Below are 21,233 nucleotides of genomic sequence, written 5' to 3'. Positions count from 1 at the left end.
CCTACGTTCCCAGCATTTCCCACACTCCCGGAAGCAGCCTGGTCCCCTGAAGGCAGCCAGGCCCGAGGGAACAGATGCAGGCCACTGTCGCACTAGTTCAACCAGTCATTGGCTTTCCTACATAAGTTTATTTAGGAGCAATTGTTAAGCATGGAAAGGGCCCGTGCTGCGGCTTTGCTTACAAGGGAATGTTTGGAACGGAGAAAGCACAAAACTCTGAAGCATCGCTTCTTGGGAGGGCAGCAACATACTCACTGCTGCTTCCCTGTTGGTCCTTGAAGATCCCAGGCCTTTCCTTCCTCCTGAGATGGTCTATTGGAGACAATAAAACAAACAAAACAGAGTTGGGGGAGGGGTCGTTCTCTGTATTATATCTGCTGCTCTAGGCATGGTGCCCAACGCAGATGACAAGGTTGCAAGTCGGCAGAGAGGGTCATAGACGCCACATCGCTGCTCTCACCACCCCAGGGGAGAAGGGCTCACTTGTCCTCAGGCTCCTTGCTCCAATGGAAGTTGGGTTCCTCATAGTCTGCCGTTGAACTTCGAAGACCCCGCTGCACAGAGATATACAGCACCGTGTCTATTGCGAACAGGAGTACTATCAGCAGGCAGAAAGTGATTTGATGCCACAGGTGAAAGATGGATGAAGGTGTCCGGTCTGGTGGGAGAAATAGAGACATGAGAAAGATGACTGTCATTGAGGCGGGGACTTGGAGTAAACGGTGAGGTCAACACCACCAGACAGTGCTCCTGACACCTGCCCAAGAGAATCAGCAACAGATGGGAGGGGCCCGGGCCAGTTCTTTGCTCCCTTACACTGACTCACCATCTTATGAAACCTGAGCAGAGCTTAGCAGGCAAACCGCTTAGACACAGCTTCTCCTTGTTGGGTGGTGATGCAACAGAGAGGGTCTGGCAAAGCAAGTTGTCTAGAGGAGTCACATGACAGTTGTGACAGTTGTGGCATTGCCATGTGACTGTTGTCTATAAAATGGACAAATTTGTGCACTTTACTCTCATTCTCTCTTTGTTGTTGCTGTTGTTTTTTTGGGTTTTCTGTTTTGTTTTGTGTTTTTGGTTTTTTTAAAGACAGAGTTTCTCTGTGTAGCCTTGGCTGTCTTTGTAGATTAGGCTGGCCTCGACGTCACATCAATATGGCTGCCTCTGCCTCCGAAGTGCGCCACCATGCCCTGCTCCTCTGTTTTTATTTTATTTTATTTTTAAAAAATGCTTATTTCTTATGTATTCAGTGTTCTGTCTGAGTGTATGCCTGAATGCCAGAAGAGGGCACCAGATCTCATTATAGATGGTTACGAGCCACCATATCATTGCTGGGAATTGAACTCAGGACCTTTGGAAGAACACACAGTGCTCTTAACCTCTGAGCTATCTCTTCAGCCCCTCTCTGTGTTGTTTTGTAAAGACAGGGTCTCACTATGTAGCCTGGCTGGTCTACTATGTTCACTATGTAATCCACACTGTCCCCAAACTCAGAGATCCACCTGCCTCTGCCTCCTAAGTGCTGCTATTACAGATGCGAGCACACCAAGCCCAACTCAATATTTTTCTTATTTAAACATTTTTAAATTTTAGTTTTATATGTATGGACATTTTACCTGCATGTATGTCTGTGGATCAGGTTCATGTCTGGTGCCCTAAAGGCCAGAAAAGAATGTCAGATTCCTCGGAACTGGAGTTACAACTGCGAGCCACTATGTGGGTATTGGGAATCAAACCCAGGTCCTTTGGAAGGGCAGCTAGAGCTCTTAACCCCTGAGGGATCTCTCCAGCCCTGTGTTTAACTTTTTTTTTTTTTCCCCGAGACAGAGTCTTTCTGTGTAATAACCTTGGCTGTCCTGGACTTGCTTTGTAGACCAGGCTGGCCTCAAACTCACAGCGATCTGCCTGCCTCTGCCTCCCCAAGTGCTGGGATTAAAGGACTGTGCCACCATGCCCGGCTGGGTTTAACATTTTTTTTTAGTTAAAAACTTTTATGCATGTGGTGTGTTTGTGCTTGTGTGCTCATATACTTGAGTTCTGTGTGTGTGTTTGTGTATGTACGTATGGGTATAAGTGTGTATGTGTTTGTGTGTGCACACTTGAGTGCATATGAAGATCAGGCAACAACCTTGGGCGTCATTTTCAGAAATGTTGTTTACTTCCTTTAGGCAGTATTTTGGTTATTTTTTACTGACATTACTGCACAACCCAGGGTCATAGGGAAGGCGGAGCCTCAGCTGGGTAATTGCCCAAGTTAGACCATCTGTGAGGAATGGTCTTGACAGATGACTGATGTGGGAAGGCCAGCCTACTGTGGGCAACGCCATCCCTAGGCAGGTAAGCTACAGAAGAAAACTAGCTGAGCATCAGCCAGAGAGCAGGCAGTGAGCAGTGTGCTTGCACGGTTTCTGCTTCAGTTTCTGCCTGACTTCCCTCAGTGATGGAGTATGACTTAGACATGTAAGCTGGAATAATCCCTCCCCCTGACCCCCCGCAGGTGTTTTCTGCCATGGCATTTATCATAACCGAAAGCAAGCTAAGACAGACAAGGTCTCTCATTGATCTAGAGCTCACCACTTAAGCTAAATGGGAGTGCCCCGGGATCCCTGGTCACTACACCCTGGTACTGGGATTGTGGTGTGCCACCACGCCTGGCATGCTATGTGGCTCTGGGGCTCTGACTCAGGCCATCAATACTTGTGAGGCAAACACTTTAAGATCTACTGAGCTAGCTCCCCAGCCCTAGTTGCATTTTGCTATTGTTTTGGGTTTTTTGATGTTGTTGCTGTTGTTTGCTTTTTGTTTTGCTTGGGACAGGGTCTTATTATGTGGCCCCAGCTAAGCCTGTCAGGCCTTCAATTTACAGAGATCCACCTGCCTCTGCCTCATAGTGCTGGGATTAAAGGCATGTGCCACATGCCTGGCCTAGTTTTAATTTTAATTTAAAAATATTTATTTAATTATTTGTGTATGTTTGTATGTATGTACATATGTATGTATGTGTACCATGTTCACGTAGTGCCCTGGCAGGTGAGAAGAAGCATAAGATCCCTGAAGCTGGGGTTATGGAAGGATGGTTGTGAGTCACCATGTCGGTGCTTGGAGTTGAACTCAGGTCTTCCGCAAGAGCAGAGGTTTGAAGTGGTGGCCCACTCAAAGCCCCCTAGTTGGTGGAACTGTTTTGGGGGACGGATTAGTAGGCGTGGTCTTGTTGCAGAAGGCATATCATTGGGGTGGCCTTCAAAACACCCACACCAGGCCCAGTCTCTCATTCTCTCTGCCTGCTATGTGAAACATTGTGGAGATGTGAGCACCCAGCTACTGCTCCAGTTCCCGTGCCTGCCTGCTGCCGTGATCCCTACCACGAAGGTCATGGACTCACCCTCTGACACTGTAAGCAAACTGCCAATTAAATGCTTTCTTCCATTGCTTTGGTCATGGTGTCTCTTAACAGTAATATATAAAAATAATGAAGACACCCTTTGAGAATACACTAGGTCCTCCATATCTGTGCCAGATTAAGATTTAAAAAATTGGAAAAGAGGCCAGCAGAAGCTCTTGCTGCAAATCCTCACCACCTTAGTTAGTCCAATCCCCAGGACTCGTGAGATGGAAGGTGAGAGAGCTGACTTCCAAAAGTTATCCTCTGACCTCCACAAGCTCGCTGTGGCTCGTGGACACAGACATGCAAAGGCATGCATGCACACATACAATTGAAAAACATAATAATGATGATCATCATGGCAGTATGAAGTCCTAGCACGCTGGACAAGGTCCTGAAGAATCCTTACCTTCTACAATGATATTCAGGGTCTCTGAAGATTTGTTGTTGCGGCCAATAATGCCTCTGCAGAAGTAGGAGCCACTGTGGCTGTAGGTAGCTTCTGAAATGTTGAACTCAGAATTCTTATGGAAATACTTCCTGCCTCTGCCGTTCTGCAGGTAGGTGACCTTATACACAGGTCTGTTTTGCCAGCTGTGGCATTTCAGCCGAATGAAGTCGCCCTTCCAGAAATGCCACTGAGTGGTCTGAAGCACCAGCCAGCCTGGAAGACAGAGAGGTCTCGGAGTGGGAAGCCAAATTCTGACTGTGGGTCTCTTCTACAGGGGAAAGTCACCACTCCGCCCTCAGCTCAATGGAAATGCCGCCTGAGAATTGTCCTTCACAGCTCCTCGGCTCACACCATGACCTTTTGTCTAAAGGAGAAGAGGAACACACACATAAGCATGCACACACGTGCACACATGCATACACACACGCGTGCGCACATACGCACACATGCATACATACATACATACACACACACACACACAGACTGAAGAACTGAGAATGAGGAGGGTGAGAAGCTGGCTGAGGATAACTGCAGGGTCCCTATGTGCTGGGCTTACATTTGGCAGGTAATGAGGACTCACAAATATTTTAAGCCAAAGGGTAAAAATTACATTTAAAAATGGTTTCCTAAGCCAGGCATTGGTGGCACATGCCTTTTATCCCAGCATTTGGGTGGTAGAGGCAGACGAATCTCTAAATTTAAGGTCAGCTTGGTCTACAGAGTGGGTTCCAGGACAGCCTGGGCTACACAGTGAAACCTTGTCTCAAAAAAAACAAAACAAAACAAAAGTTAGATTTCAAAAGACATAGGCAGTTATAGGGCTACTGAGAGGGTCTGCAGTGGTCAGGATTGAGGAGACTGAGTGTTCATAGAAGCGGTTACGACAATAGTGTAGGAGCCCTCAGTATAAAAGCCAAAAGGAGGCACTGGATGTAGGGAAAGCAGGGAGGGAGGGAGGAAAGGCAGAGGAAGATGTGGGGGAAGGAGGAGGTGAATGGTAGCTGCCCTTGTCATCTCTGGTTTTGTTTATCTCACTATGTAGCTCTGGCTCTTCTGGAACTCACTATGCTGACCAAGCTGACCTCTGCCTCATGAGTGCTGGGATTAAAGGAACAAGCCACCATGCCTGTTCCTTCAGTTCCCTGTTTTTTAAAATGTACCTGTGTGTATGTGTGTGCACGTGTGTGTGCGTGCGTGGTGTATGTGAGTGTGTGGTGTGTGCAGTGTGTGTGTGTGTGTGTGTGTGTGTGTGTGTGTGTGTGTGTGTGTGTGTGTTTGTGTGTACTCATGTGCCGTATTATGTTTCTAAAGATCAAAGGACAACTTACAGGCATGGGTTCTTTCCTTCCACCCTGTGGCTTCTGGGCTCTGAACTCGGGTTATCAGGCTTAGCAGCAAGCATCTTTTTGTTTCTTTGTTTGGTTTTCGAGACTTGTGTAACCTTGACTGTCCTGGACTCACTTTGTACACCAGGCTGGCCTCGAACTCACAGCAACTCACCTACCAGCAGCAAGCATCTTTACCCCCAGCCCCAAGACGTGATTTTTCTATTGCTTCCTTTCCTCTCATCCAACAAGATAATTGATATTCCTTCTTGTCCCTCTGCAGAGTGAGGAATGTGTTGCCTAGTTGGATAGCTAGAGGCAAAGGGCCCCCCGGAACCAGCTTGATAGGCCCAGTTCAATGGGACCCTGATGTAGTGCCTCTTCTGTGCCACCTTCTACCCCTCCAGGCCTGTCCCACACATTTTACAAATAGGACCACTATGCAAATAGAGTCAGGCTCAAAAAACAAACAAACAAAAAACAAAAAACAAAAACAACACAAAACAAAAGGTCTGAGATTGAGGAGGACCGCTCTTTGACCTTTTAGATGAACTTGAGGGTAACATCTGAGAATGAGGAGAAAACTGAGATGCTAAGAACAAATTCATCAGTCTAACTAATGAATATTATGGAGCATGCACTGACATCAGAGCACACAGCAATGTTGTATGAATCCTGTGAAAATGCCAATTCCTGAAATCGTCCAATACCACTATCCTGTACTCACTGCAAGAGTTTTGATGCTAAATCTTTAAATAAGTAGAAGGAGGAGGAGGAAGAGGAGGAAGAGAAGCTGGAGAGATGGCTCAGAGATTAAGAGCTGTTCCTCCAGAGGTCCTGAGTTCAATTCCGAGCAACCACCTAGTAGGTCACAACCATCTATAATGTGATGATGTGATCTGATGCTCTCTTCTGGCGTGCAGGTGTACATGCAGGCAGGACACTGTATACATAATAATAAAATTTTTAAAAAGAGTCTGATGCTTTGCTAACTTACAGCTCCCATCTGATGGACCACATCTCATCTCTATTAGCCCAAACCATACTGTCTCTCCCCAAGTAATTCAGGGCCCTTCTCTCCCTTCAACTTACCCATATGGACTTCTAGCTCCAGCGGGTCGCTAAGTGTGGAGAGGGCTGTCTGGCACCTGTACTTTCCACTGTCATTAACTCTGGCACTTGCAATGAAATAGTTGGCATCCTGGTATGAGATGAGGCTTTCATTATGGAACCACTTTGTAGAATTGTCCTCAGGCGAGTAGGTGCCCTGGCACCTGAGGGTCACGTTGTCTTTCTCGAGCACCCGGACCCATCCAGGGTCTAGGATCACCCTAGCTTTTTGGTGATCTGATGTGGAGTCAAGAGAATGTGGAGTGAGGAGAACACAGATGAGTCCGCCCTTCCCTGACACTCCCAGGGTAACACTGGCAGAGGGAGCAAACCCACAGTGCTCTAAGCCCATCTATGGCTCATTCTTAGAGTGTCCGGCCAAGGAAACACTTAGCCCCATTTTTTTTTTTTTTTTTTTTTGACCCTTTCGGTAGTTGGAGAAAAATTGGCCAGAGCTACTAAGCCGGGTCCTTACTTTGTTAGGGTATTGCTCCTAGCCCACGCCCCACCCCCAGACATGCCCCCCATCACACAATAGTCCCGTTCCAACGTCCAGTGGCTTTGTATATGCCTGCCTCGATCAGCCTAAGGCCCTGAGGGGAAACTCACCAGCTCCACTGTCCGAGGAAACTGAAACTGGGGGGTGGGGTGGGGTGGGGGGAGAAAAAAGCATGAATCAGGTGCTGAGCCGGGAGCCTCCCTCCCACCGTCACTCCTGTAGGCTCCTTCCCTCCTCTAACACCCTGGGCGAGTCCTGCAGGAAACTCAAATCCTAGATTTTGACATTGTTTCCTTTTTCCTTGTTCCCTGTTTAAACTGTCAGGGTTTTTGTTTTGTTTTTAAAGTAAAGATTGATTGTGCCCAGCCTGGTGGCACGCTCCTTAAGTCCCAGCACTCGGGAGGCAGAGACAGGCAGATCGCTGTGAGTTCGTGGCCAGGCCGCTCTACAAAACGAGAGCAGTCCAGCCAAGGCTACACAGAGGAACCCTGTCTCAGAAAAAAAAAAAAAAAAAAAAAAAAAGAAAAGTTAAGGATTGCATTTCCCTAAATCAAGCCACAGAAACCATCTTAACCTAAACCCCACCTGGAAAGAGGGAAAACAACAAGAGGACTTGGGATGTCGGACTGGAAGGCATAAACCTTAGGAGCCACATAGTTCTTGCTCTTCAGCTGATGCTTAGGGAAATGGAGACCCGGTTGGGAGAACTCACAGCCCCCTCCACATGAAGCACAAATCAGAGCCAGGGTGCCTTTCAACTCTAACAATCTGTCTTAGGACTTAAATCCAGGCCCATAGCGGGGATTCCATGCCTGACCTGAAATGGGAGCTCTCTGTGTGAACACAGGCCATCATAAGCTTTCACCTTCACTTCGACTGAGCCCCACTTACCTACAAGTAACAGAGCTGCTGGTGGTAGTAGCCGCCACATGTTGGTTGTACCAGACAGAAAATGTTACCACAGATATCCGGAACCCTTAAGGGGCCTATTTGCTTAGAAGAGAGGAAGTTAAGTAGCTTTCTCCCAACCCCCGAGTCCATCTCACTCGTTTCCTTTCTCCAGAAACGTTATCTGACTTCTGAGCGCGAACTCTGATGGGGGAGCCCTGTGGCAGGGCAGGGAGAGGAGGGGGAATATCTGGAGAGGGTAGGAAGGGGAGGGGCCCATTTGTTTTATGGAGATAACAGCTCAGCCTATGGGGGACACATGGAGTGGAGAACTTATCAGAGTATACTTTTAGCAGTCTCAAGGCTTCCAGGGTCAAGAATGGGGCAGCATGGCCTTGGTGATGGATCTAATTCAGAATTTATCACTGTCTTGCCTGGCACAGACCCATCTGTCTCCAGCCCAGGGTCTAACCTCATAAATATAAAATAGTAATTTAAACCTTACAATCCACGAATATCTCTTTTCAAAACTATCTCAACCTACATGTTCTTTCAAGATGTTTACCCTTGGGATATGTAGTCCACAGAAGTTACCAACTTTTTAGTGTAAATTTGATAGCTTGTTGTTGTTGTTGTTGTTAAAAGAAACTCACACCAGAGAAGGCATGCTCTGGGAAGGAAGATGTGAGCTGAGGGGACTTGGCAGCTGGTTTCTGAATGGAACAGTAGCTACTTAGTGCTGAGCTCCAGATATAGTTGCTGCTGTCCCAGTTCAGTGTCTAGCAGAGGACTAAAAGAAGTAGAGGACCCTTATTTGACATGTCACCGTCCTTTTTACATCATTCTCGGTGGATTTCCTCTCAGAGTTTCACAGCCTTTGGCTCCACATGGTAGGCCTGTGGTGAACCAGGACATTGTGGTGGCAGGAGCATGCCACAGAAGAGACTGCTCACCTCATGGCAACCAATAAACAGGAAGCTAGCTTAGAAGCTCCATCTTCACTCCACAGGAGCTCAGGGGAGCTCTGTCTTCAATGATTCTCTGGGTGTGGCTTGGTCTATGGGTCAAATGGCCAAAGCGCATGGCTCTTCAACAGAAAACATGGAGGGTGGAGTAACAGGAAGTGGTAAGATTGGTTAATGTCATTTCATTCCCACCTTCTCCCCAACACATTCACACACTTTTCTCCCTCAACCACCTCTTCACAAAGCTAAGGGTTCAATGGTCATTTTAGCTCAACAACCAGACAAAAGAAAAGGAGTGTTTTGTTGGGTAGGGCTGCTCCCCCAGTGGGTTCCTAGGAATCCGGTCTGCTCTCCTCTGACTTGGATGAGCAATAGAAGGTCGAATAAGTGAAGACTAACAAGGGCTGAGTGGAGTAGGGGCTGCCAAAGAGGCCTGCTGACCGCTGCTTTGCGCTAATGCTCTCCCTACTCCAGAATCATATTAAAATCACTCTTCATGTTTTACTTTCGTTTCATTTTGTTTATGGGTAGAGCTAGTTGACTGTTGCCTGCAAAAGTTGTTTTTACTTCCTCATAGGAAAGGATGAGGTGAGAGCCATACCTAAGCTTTATGAATACACAGCTTGGGCTGAGCCCAGAGCATTTCCATCTCTGTTCAGTCTATCCTTGCCTTAGCTTGGAAGCTTCTAGCCTCCATACAATCTAATCTTCTGTAAGCCTGGAGTTTGAAGGCTTCAGCTCCCAGCCTCTGTCTGCTAACCTAGACCTGGAATGTTTCTGAGACTTCACTGTTGAATAAGTTCACCCTTTCTAGTTCTTTCTGAACTGTGGCTGGCTGGTTCAACTCAGCTGTTCTGACTCAAACTGCTCCCCAAGATGACTGATTTAATCTGGCTTTTCTCAGCTTCTGACTGAATTGCTCTGCTTGGAAAAACTGCCTCTGAGCTCCATGAAGTGAACTGCACTGACTGCACAAGCTGAACAGGACAGAACGGAACTGCACAAACTCAGCTGAGCTCAGCTGCACACAACTGAACTGCACACAACTGAACTGCACACAACTGAACTGCGTCTACTCAGCTCCACTCTCTCCCCTTGTACTGCTCTAAGTAGCCTCCCTTCCCTGTAGCTCTCTTGACTGTCCGATCTCTGACTCGTTTTGTCAGATCTTTCTCTGATTCATCACTTTGTCTGCCCCTTGATGACATCATTGTTTGGGATTAAAGGTGTGCACTAAGGGTGTGTCTGTATGCCAGCCAGATCACACAGACCTAGGTCTTTGGATGGGATACCTTGTTGAGTGCCACTTTGCTGGATTAAAATTCCTCCACAGTTGCCTGTTGCCACCCAGTCCTACTCACGATCTTGCAGCCGACCCTCCTTAACTGGCCCGTGGCTTAGATGTTTAATGAAGACGGACAATGGGCGTGACCCAGACATTCTAATGTTGCTCAATAGAGTCACATTGCACAAAACACAGCTGAGATTCTGAAATCTTAAAGCTCTTTGCTACAGCGCCTTGACACCTATGTAGAAAACCTGAAACAGGAAAAAAAAAAAAAAAGTGCTTATAGGCCTGTGGGCAGTCTCTAAGGTAAGGGATGTGTGTTCCCAGGCACTTTCTGTTCTTCAATTTCCTGGTAGCTTTCTGCTTTTTTACTTGTGGCATAAGGCTTCGTTTTAGTTTTCCTTCTTTGGGGGGTTTCAATTTTGTCTCTGACTCATCTTTTCTTGACACCCTCAAATAAAGGAGAAAGCTGTTAGTAGCTTATGCTACACAGGAAAGAGAGGAAAGTGTGCACAGGAGAAGATAGAGGAGCCCAAGATAGGTGATATCTTAGTTATTTTTTTTTTATTGTTGTTATAAGACACCGTGACCATGGCAACTTAAAGAAAAAGGAGTTTATTGGAGTTCCACTGGGTAAGTCCATGACCATCAAGGCAGCAGGCAGACAGGCATGACACATGAGCAGTAGCTGAGAGTTCACAGCCTAATCTGCAGGTGGGAGGTGGAGAGGAATGCTAGAAACAGCTTGGACTTTTGAAACTTAAAGCCCACCTCCAGTGACTCACCTCCTCCACCAAAGCCACACCTCCTCATCCTTCCTAAGCAGTTCCACCAGCTGGGGACCACGTATTCAAATATGTGAGCTTATAGGGGCCCATGTTCATTCAAATCACCAAGGGCTAGACCAGAGGGACTTTATGGGTGTTCACTGAGTAGCAGTCCTTAAATGGAATGTTATTGAGGTTGTTGTAAGGATTCAAATTACAGAGTTGGGTAAAAATAACTTTTCCACAGAGGCGTAGCTGGACTTGCGATGTCTTACACGGGATCTGTGAACACATGATTAGCTTTACTTTTTGTGCTTTCTCCTTCCTCTTCCCTCTCATTCTTTTCCTCTCTCTCCCTCTTTTTTCCTCTTTCTTTGTTTCCTTCCTTTAGTACTGGAATTCAAAGTACAAACTACTGAGATTACACAAGTCAATCAGCTGCTATTCCACAAGACTTATAGAGTCCTGGAGAGAGACCACCAGGTAAGAATCTGAAGTGCTGTGGGAAGTACGAGAGTGCTTTTGAAATACTACATAATACAGGCAGGTGGTGGTGGCGGCGGCGCACGCCTTTAGTCCCAGCGCTTGGGAGGCAGAAGCAAGTGGATCTGTGTGAGTTCAAGGCCAGCCTGGTCTAGGAAGTGAGTTCAGGACAGCCAAGGCTACACAGAAAGACTCCGTTTCAAAAAACCAAAAATAAATAAATAAATAAATACTACATATACACAAAGAAGGCAGTGGCTGGTCCATTTAGATGAACGGTCTACATGGAAGAACATGTGCTAGTTGGACCACAAAGACGAAGAGAGAGATGGCTCAGTGGTTAAGAGCACTGTCCGTTCTTCCAGAGGTCCTGAGTTCAATTCCCAACAACCACATGGTGGCTCACAACCATCTCTAGTGTAATCTAATGCCCTCTTCTGGCATGCAAGGGTACGTGGAGATGGAGTATTCATGTACATACAATCTTTTAAAAAAGAAGCATAGACTTCTTTCTTTCTTTTTATTATGTATACAATATTCTTCCTACAGGCCAGGAGAGAGCACCAGATCTTATTATAGATGGTTGTGAGCGGCCATGTGGTTGCTGGGAATTGAACTCAGGACCTTTGTTAGAGCAGCCATCTCTCCAGCCCCCAGACTTCTTGCTCATGTGATATCTGGTCTCAAATGAGCCTAGGATCAAATTTCAACTTTACCATTTATTTAAGCCTTATAGGCCTCAGTTTCCTTCTCTGTAAACGTGGGGCCAGCATAATAACAGTAACCACAAGGGGTTGCGGAATTTAAATGAAACAGTTCAGACAGAGTTGGTGGTCTGGTATGTGGAGCCATACCTGTTGATTAGTGGGAGAGGTAGAAGATGGAAGGTTGAGTCTTTCCTTCATGTTCCAGACTCAGTTGTGGTATTAGTCTTTTTTTTTTCCTCCTCACTATGACCAAAGGATTTGTTTTGGCTTACGGTTTCATAGGACACAGTCCACCACAGTGAAGAAGGTATGTCTGCAGGCAGCACTACATCAGTGGGAGTATGCAGCTGGGACTGGCTTGGCAGAGGACCTGGAAGCACAGGGAGGCTACAAACTTCAAGGGCTACCCCCCACCCCCTTCACCTCCTAAAGGTTCCAGCACCTCTTAAAGGACTGCCACTGGTTAGGGGCCGAGGGCTTGTGGGTGGCATTGCACATTTAAACCGTAACAACTGTGACACAGCTGACCTCTGGAACTCAATACTGTCACGTATCACATCATGAACTGGAGGCCTTGGAGGCTATGGGGATTACTGATTTTCTTTTTTAAGATTTATTTATTTTATTTATTGTATATCAGTGCTTTATCTGCCAAAGAAGGCATCAGATCACATATAGATGGTTGTGAGCTACCATGTCGTTGCTGGGAATTGAACTCAGGACCTCTGGAAGAGCAGGTGGTGCTCTTAACCACTGAGCCGTCTCTCCAGCCCCGGGGGTCTACTCATTTTGTTTGATGCCTTTGTTTCCAATACTCAGGTCATGGTGTGGTGCGGCATCTAGTGAGGACTGAGCTAACACTGGCCAGGGGAGCCCAGAGGAAACAGTGCCGTGCATTCTTTCCTTGACTCTGAGAGTTCCCAGGAACTAATAAAAGAGTCTCCGCTGTAGAGTAACATTAAGCCGTGAGTGCTGCATGCTTTTTCTTTTTAGATTTATTTTTTTGTGAACCACATGCCTGTAGGTGCCCTCAGAGGTGGGGGGGGGGGGCGTGCATGTTAGATCCCTCAGAACTGAAGTTACAGGCAGTTGCGAGCTGCCTGGTGTGGGTTCAAGGATCTGAACCTGGGTCCTTCGGAAGGACATTAAATGTGTTTAATCATTGTGCTGTATTTGCTGCCTCACCATGATCAGGCTTAGGATTCTGAGAGCTGAGTGTGTAGTGCATGCTTGCTATCGGGCACGTGGGATGTAAAAGCTGGAGGTTTGGGAATTCAAGGTCAGCAAAGCTCCACGAGACCCTGCCTCAAAAAGGAAGAGGAAGAAGTAAAAATAAAAAAACAAGGCTGATGATAGGACTTGGTGGGTAAAGTTGCGTGCTGCACACGCCGGCTGACCTTTGTTCGGCTCCTAGAACCCATACAAAGGTGGAGGGAGGAGAGCTGGCTCCACAAAGTTGTCCTCTGACCCCCATATGCATACAGTGGCACATTCAATACTTAATAAGTAAGTACGTAACTGGTTAGAACATTGCATTACTTGTTTTTATTTTGTGGGTGGGTGTTTTCTTTGCAGGTTTAATTGTGTACTGTGTGTGTGTGTCATGCTAGTAGAGGTCAAAAGAGGGAGTTGGGACCCCTTGAGACTGGAACTTGAGCTGTTGTGAGCTGCCCTGTGGGGGCTGGGAACTGAACCCAGGTCCTCTCAGAGGACTCAGACAGTTGGAGGTTGGGATCCCATGGAGATTTCTTCCCAATACACCTGGTATCCAGGCCAGGAAAGCTTGAAGTCTGAGGTCAGCTGTAAGCGTCAGCTGGAGAGCCCACATGTAGCCGCACCGTGAGGCAGCTGGATTTCTTACACTGTAGCTTAGAGTTCTAAGAGTAGAAGCTCCAGAAAAATAAGTCTGTCTTTCTAGCACATTCACATGGCCTTTATGACAAGGGTTGGAAGCTACACATCTTCACCTTCCACCACATTATAATCATCAGGACAGCTAAAAAGCTCACACAGGAGCTGGAGAGATGGCTCAGTACTTATGAGCATTTGCTGCTCTTCCAGAAGATGCAGGCTTAATTCCCAGCACCCACATGGCAGCCTGCAACCATCCATAGCGCCTGTCCCAGGGGGATCCAATGCCCTCTTCTGGCCTCCGAGGGCATTCACTGCGTGCATGTGCTGCACAAGGGAGTACGGTTCAGGCAAACACTCACGTAAAAAGAAATAAATCTCAAAAATCAAGACAAGTGCCAGGTGCTGGTGGTGGCTCATGCCATTAATCCCCAGCACTCAGAGGCAGAGGCAGAGGGATCTCTGTGAGTTCAAGACCAGCCTGGTCTACAAAGCGAGTCCAGGACAGCCAGGACTATAAGAGAAACTTTGTCTCAGAGAGAGAGAGAGAGAGAGAGAGAGAGAGAGAGAGAGAGAGAGAGAGAGAGAGAGAGAGAGAGAGAGAGAGAGAGAGAGAGAGAGAGAGAGAGAGAGAGAGAGACAGAGACAGAGACAGAGACATAGAGAGAGAGAAAGAGAATATAGAATAAATAGCCCATCTCTTGATGCAAAGTATGTAAATTACTTTGCAGTTTCTTTGTTGTCTTTGTTTTTGTTTTGTTTGTTGGAATATAAAAGGAACAACAGAACTTTCATTCTCTTAAAAAAAAAAGTTTTTTTTTTTTTTTAAGAAGAAGCATTTAGCTGACACTAAGTAGAAACAAGAAAGTCAGAGGTTACCCATGCCTTCCCTTCCGCATGCTGAAGTTTGCCGGAGGTTAGAACAGCAAGGAACTGTTCTCAGCTCAGTTACAGAGGAACACGGACATAAGCAAGAAGCACGGATTGTTGAATTTGAATCTGTAATGATTTCAGCGTTCTTGCCAGTTCAACAGTTCTATAATCCAGCTGATTCAGCAGAATTTGATTTGTTACCCATCTCCCTCCCTTCTAGTACAATCCTGACTTTATTCAGTAGTCGACTTTATCCCCATGTGGAGTGGTGGCTCCTCGTGGGTCTACGTCCCTCGAAGAATGGGGCACTGCTCCAGCTTTTATTACTCATGTGGAAGAAAGGAAAGCATTGCCCTAATCAGATCAACCAGGTAGAAAAGAGCGCCATGTTTGGGAGAGTCTCTTTCTTCTATGGGACAAGAAGAAGGGTTGATTTTGGTTCAGATTCCGCTGAGAGCTGTTAAGGTGGGCGTGGTGGCGCACACCTTTAATCTCAGTGCTCCGGAGGCAGAGGCTGGTGGATCTGTGTGAGTTCAAGGCCAGCCTAGTCTACAAAAAGACTGATGCTGACTTTGATAGTACCACCTGTAATCCTAACACTTTGGAGCACCATGAGTTCAAGGCCAGTACGGACTACATAGTGAGACTATGCCTCCCAAATCCAAAGGCTTGAGATATATTTTAAACATCATTTTTTCCCCCCAAGACAGGGTCTCTCTGTGTTAGCCTTGGTTGTATTGAACTTGCTTTGTAGACCAGGCTGGCCTCGAACTCACAGCGATCTGCCTGCCTCTGCCTCCCGAGTGCTGGGATTAAAGGCGTGCGCCACCACGCCCAGGCTCGACATATAGTTTAGTGATGCACTCAGCTTGGGACTTTGAAGTGAACACCAAGGTCAGAGGCAAAAAACAAAAACAAAAACAAAGATAAAAACAAATAACAACAACGACAAAAATTAAGGATAGAATGTGATTTTGGTATCTCCAGGAACTTCTGAGGCACTCAATTCAGATATCTTTAATTTAAAGTACATCTTCTGTTTGCTTAATCAGGTCTTGAGTCTGGATTGTTGCACTGAGCCAAAGGAAGCCATAGAATATATAGGCATTTCGTTAATATCTACTCAAAGGATAGGAAATTCCAATTTTATGCTAGGCATGGTGGCACACACCTTTAATCCCAGCACTTGGGAGGCAGAGGCAGGTGGATCACCTCGAGCCAGCCTGATCTACAAAGTGAGTCCAGGACAGCCAAGGCTACATACACAGAGAAACCCTGTCTGGAAAAATGAAAAAGAAAGAAAGAAATTCTGATTAAAAAAAAAAAAAAAAAAAAACAGGATGTCACTCTGTAGCCCAGGTTGACCTTGAACTCATAAGGATCTTCCAGTTTCAGCCTGTTGAGTACTGAAATCCCAGGCATGAACCATGACCCCTTAGCGAAACTCTCTTTCTGGAAGAGAAATACTGAGGAAGAGCAAACACTGACCTGGAGCTCAGGAACTTCAAACCTGGCTGTTTAACCAAGGTGAGAAGTCGGGTCTGACCAGATCTCAGTGTTTACATCTGCGAAATGAGGAAGCACACGATGTTTGCTAAGGTGCCCCTCTGGTTTCAAGGTCTTTATATATATTGGCCAAGATGACCTTAAATTCACTGTGGGGTTTTTTTTGCCTGAGCCTCCCGAGTACAGGCTCTACAAGGCATGCTCTACTCACCTAGCCAACTTTGTGTCTTAACAAATATCTGGCTAAGGAAAAATGACTCCCCCCACCCACTCACAAAGGAACTAACAGTTAACGTCTACAGAAAGACACAAAGATATTTGATTGCCTTGGTTTGTTGAGACAAGGTCTCACTATGTAGACCAGGCTAGCCTCCAACTTGAGAGCCCCTTGCTCAAGTTTCCCTGAGCTGGGAGCACAGACACCAATGCACTTACCTTTAATTGTCTTTTAAGCAATTGTTCCACATGTTTATTTTATTTTTCATAGCAAAATATGTAAGCACAGTTATAAATCTAGTAAGTACCAGAATCATTTTAATAAAAAAAAAATGTTTACTTTACATGTTTAGTAAGTGAGGTAAAGAAATAGAAAACTGGCAATATAGAATGAAGAATAGGGTAGTTAAAGACATGAATATATTATTAATGAGAAATAGGGTGGTAAAAACATGAATATGTTATTTATTTTTATATTAGATGGCTATGGGTGTGCAGCAGGTGCATGTAGTGCCCATGCAGTCCAGAAGGGGGCGCCACAGCCCCTGGAACTGGAGTTACAGACAGTTGTTAGCAGCCATGTGGATGCTGGAAATTGAATCCTGATCCTCTGGAAGAGCAGCCAGCGCTCTTAACTGAGCCTTTATCCCTCCAGCCCCAGAGACACGGAGATATTAAATGGGGTAAAGGGTAGGCGAGAACCCCGGGAGAGGGAATTAGAAAGAAAGATATTGTTGGGTATGTGGTACATGCCTTTAATCCTAACACTTAGGAGTAGAAGCAGGGGCAATCTCTGTGAGGCTGAAGCCAGCCTGGTCCACATAGTGAGTTCCAGACCAGCTGTGGGGTGCGTGGGGTGACACATGTCAGCAGATGTTGGAAAAGTGAAAAGAAGACACCAAGGAAGACGTTCAAGTTCATTAACCTCGAATCTTAGAACCAGGAGGAAAATGAATATTGAGTCAGTTTCTGGACACAGAGAGGTCCAGAAACAGTTACACCTAGAGGCGGAAATGCAGCCATGGGAACCAGCTGAGAACAACTCCCACAACTAGGAAGAGACAGAGAGAAGTAAGAGAAGAAAACGGTAAAGGGTTTAAATACATATAGTGGTGTATGACCTTAAGGCATAGCTGGTTTACTTTGCCTGTGAGTATTCAAATCATATAGCCTGTTGCCCTATGAGAACTTTCCAGACTATGACTCTATCTCTTAGACTGACTTATAACCAGCCTACCTTATGTTGTGCCACATTGGAGCACAGTTAGACTCTGCTCAAATTACAAAGTCATTTGAAAATAATTTTAAATGTATATTTATTTTTATTATTTTATATTATGTATGTGTGCATGCATGTGCACTTGTGAATGCATGGACAAATGAGTGTGTGTGCGTGTGTGTGTGTGTGTGTGTGTGTGTGTGTGTGTGTGTGAGTGCAGGCGCTCTCAGAAGCCAGAGGCATCAGATCTCCTGGAGATAGAATTATAGGCAATTGTGAGCCACCAGATGTGGGCCGTGGGAACCAATCTTGGGTTTTCCACAAGAGGAGTACATGACCTTAAGCCCTAAGCCTTCTCTCCAGATCCTACAAAATTTTTGTTTGTTTGTTTTGCTTTTTGAGACAGGGTTTCTCTGTGTAGCCTTGGCTATCCTGGACTCACTTTGTAGACCAAGGTGGCTTTGAACTCACAGCGAGCCTCTGCTTCCTCAGTGCTGGGGTTAAAGGCATGTGCCACCACGCCTGGCATAATAATTTTTTTTAATAGTTAGTTTTAGGGGGTTTGAGAGATGGCTCAGTCATTAAGAGTACTGGCTGATATTCTAGAGGAGCTCGGTTTGACTTCCAGGACTCACATGGTGCCTCATAACCATCTGTAACTCCAGTCCCAGAAGGTCTGATGCTTTCTTCCTGTCCCACAGCGTACTGCACGCACATGCTGCACGTATATACGTGTAGGCAAAACACCCATACACATAAAATAAAGATGAAAAGGCCCGGCAGTGGTGCCTCACGCCTTTAATCCCAGCACTCGGGACGCAAAAGAAGGTGCATCTCTGTGAGTTCGAGGCCAGCCTGGTCTACAGAGTGAGCTCCAGGACACTCAGGGCTGTTACACAGAGAAACCCTGCCTCAAAAAACTAAGATAGATAAATAAATAAATAAATAAATAAATAAAATAAAGGTTAAAATGATTCTTTAATAATTTTTAAAATTTGGCTTTATCTTTTAACTGGTATATAAAAAAGAAAAGCTTATGGGCACCCTGTGATGTTTCCACGCTGGTCTATAAGTGTACAATACCAGTTTCCTGACGCATCTACCACTTCTTTGAAATAGCCAAATTTTAAAGTTTCAGAACAGAAGACTGTTGTTGCAGTGCCCCACTATGAGAGGAATGTTGGTCTAGAAGGAAGGAAATCCAGGTTTTGGTTTCAGTTTCATGGGGCATCAAACCACTTCCCTTGCCTACGTCTGTTTCCTCATTTGTAAAGTTAGGTAATTAGGCTAGATGCAGCTGTGAAGGATGTCAGCACAAAAAGGACATCCTTTTATGTAGAGACACTTTATTTTAAAACAGCAGGGAACTAAGCTTGAGGAGTGTGTACATACAATCTTGCATCGGGGCCTCATTCATTTCTCCAGACGTTTCCTGAGAATCTCAGCCAGGACCGTCAACTTGGTTTACAGTAAAGATGTCTTACCACCAACGTATTCAGGTGACACAGACCTATATCCTGTGAAATCCTGTCAGCGCCCCACAGCACCCCATCGCATTTACATTCCTTAGCAGATCTTACAGTCCCCGCCCCCCAAATGGTGTATTTGAATATTGCGAAGTCAAGGAAGGGCTCTCAGGCAATCCCACGCTCGTGTTTTTAGGCGCGTCTTGTTGCTTCTGCCCTTCCCCGCTTCCTCTTAGCCGGCACGCTAAAGTCTATGCTAAATTTCTTTACTAGACCCTGTCTTTGCTAGTCCTCACACTAGTCCTGAAATTCTTGTCTGGGCCAAAGCCTTGAAACCCTGATTGATTGACTTGAGTTACCGTTTCTAAAAGATGAAATCGAGTTCCTCTGGGTGTTGTGGGTGACATACTGGGGAACTGGACCTCGCATCTCTACCCCACAAGGCTGACATCATGGATAATTTCTAGACACTGTAGGAAGTGATATTCTGCCTCCTTTCCTCAGAGAAGATGGGGGGGAGGCTTGTGTGAGGGTAGGACTGGGAAGAGAGGAGGGAGGGGGCTGCAATCAGACTGTAAAGTGTTTAAATAAATAAATTAATAGAAAATATAAAAAAGGAAAGAAAGTTGTATTCTTTCTCTCCCGAAACTCCAAATGAAGGTCTTTAGGTGATGTTGGACAGGTAAAAGAACAAGCAAAGCTTTTAACATGTAAAAATTAGTGCTGGGTGGTGGTGGCAAACGCCTTTAATCCCAGCACTCTGGAGGCAGAGGCAGGTGGATCTCTGTGAGTTCGAGGCCAGCCCGGTCTACAAAGCAAGTCCAGGACAACCAAGGCTATTCCAGAGAAAACCTGTCTCGGAAAACAAAACAAAACAAAAAACCAGAAACCAAAAATTAGTTATAAAACTGGAATTCTTGCTTTTACTCAGACACAAAATAGTCAAGAGACCCTGCTAGGGAAATGAAGACTTAGCTCTTGGGGGAAAAAAAAAATGGGAACCAGGAGGTGGTGTCACACATCTTTAATCCAAGCAATGAGAGGCAGGGACGGGCGGAGAGGTCAAAGCCAGCCTGATCTACAGAGTGAGTTCCAGGACAGCTAGGCCTGTTCAGAGAAATCCTGTCTTGACAAACAACAAACAACAACAAAAATCCAAAACCAATCAACAAACAAAAAAGGAAGTGGAACTACTACTTTGTTTTATTTTCGTTAGTGCATTTTTAGGCAGGATTGAAAGACAGGTGGAATCTCAGGGAAGATCAGAACCGGAAGAAGGCCCACAACCGGAAGTGGATCGCCAACAAAGAACCAGCAGCTGCCGGTTTTCCCCTCTTCCAACCACAAGCCTATGATTTTTCTGGGTGTCACAGCAGAAATCTCACTTACAGAAAAGGGCATGTCCAAAGTCCTTGTATAATTCTAATGGCTTCTGGTTTTGTTTTCTGAACAGGACACCTCCACAATGACCTCAAAATCTCACTTAGCAAAAGAGGGTGTGTGTGTGTGGGGGGGGGTGGTGAATTTTCTGTCACCTCTTGAGACACAACCTGAAAGCCACCAAACTGGAATATATGATAAATCCTAAAACACTTGACTGCCGTTCTCCTTTGAGGAGCACACACTCACACCTGGCCACGTCTTTGCTTGTCTTGGAGAAGCCCAGACCCATGTCTTAGGCGTATCTTATTTTCTTTCCCTGAATATCTTCATTTCTCACAACCCCAGTACTTAAATCCTTTTTAAAAATATCTTGACAGGCACATCTTTGATCCCAGCACTAGGGAAGCAGAGGCAGGTGGGTCCCTGAGTTTGAGGCCAGCCCCGGTCTATATAGAGAGTTCCACACAAGCCAGAGTTACATAGAGACCCGGACTTAAAAAAAAAAAATTAGGCCTAGAGAAAGAGAGATGACTCAGATAGTAAAGGCACTTGTGGCCAGGCCTGCAGATGCAAGTTTGATTACTGGGGCACCACACAATGGAGAGAGAAAATCAATTCCAGCAAGCTGTCTTCCAACCTCCCACAAGCACATGCGCACGCACTAATAAAAATAATAAAATAAAACCAGGCATGATGGTTCACACCTTTAATTCCAGCACTCCAAAGGCAGAGGCAGACAGATCTCCGAGAGCCTGGTCCATGTAGTGACTTTCACGACAGCCAAGACTATACAGGTATTATATGTAGACTACACATTGTTTCTAGAAAGCCAATCAATTAATAAATGTATTTTA

The 21,233-nt window shown here is 45.8% G+C and overlaps 1 protein-coding gene across 2 annotated transcripts; it reads right to left on the bottom strand.

Moving 5' to 3' along the window:
• Nucleotides 1-96: 96 nt before the first annotated feature.
• LOC127190675 (low affinity immunoglobulin gamma Fc region receptor III-A-like) lies at nt 97-6,635 on the bottom strand. Of its 2 annotated transcripts, XM_051147826.1 has the most exons (4): nt 6,251-6,635; nt 3,792-4,046; nt 484-658; nt 97-312 (listed from the first exon to the last, which is right to left on the bottom strand). In XM_051147826.1, the coding sequence occupies exons 1-4, from the start codon at nt 6,618-6,620 to the stop codon at nt 252-254; spliced, it is 861 nt and encodes a 286-aa protein (XP_051003783.1). In that variant the 5' UTR covers nt 6,621-6,635; the 3' UTR covers nt 97-251. The 2 variants fall into 2 exon arrangements, with proteins under 2 accessions (XP_051003783.1, XP_051003784.1); XM_051147827.1 differs by lacking the exon at nt 97-312 and having other exon boundaries at nt 480-658.
• Nucleotides 6,636-21,233: the final 14,598 nt, after the last annotated feature.

Source organism: Acomys russatus, chromosome 6 (genome assembly GCF_903995435.1).
Source record: "Acomys russatus chromosome 6, mAcoRus1.1, whole genome shotgun sequence".
Classification (NCBI taxonomy): Eukaryota; Metazoa; Chordata; class Mammalia; order Rodentia; family Muridae; genus Acomys; species Acomys russatus.
Note: the sequence above shows the minus strand (reverse complement) of the source record. Positions and strands in the feature narration are given on the sequence as shown.

Coding starts and splice junctions, on each gene's coding strand:
- LOC127190675 (XM_051147826.1), bottom strand. CDS start 6,620: ATGGGCTTAGAGCACTGTGGGTTTGCTCCCTCTGCCAGTGTTACCCTG. Junction 659..3,791: donor CCTGAATATCATTGTAGAAG/GTAAGGATTCTT, acceptor TTCTCCCACCAG/ACCGGACACCTTCATCCATC. Junction 313..483: donor AGCAAGGAGCCTGAGGACAA/GTGAGCCCTTCT, acceptor TGTCTCCAATAG/ACCATCTCAGGAGGAAGGAA.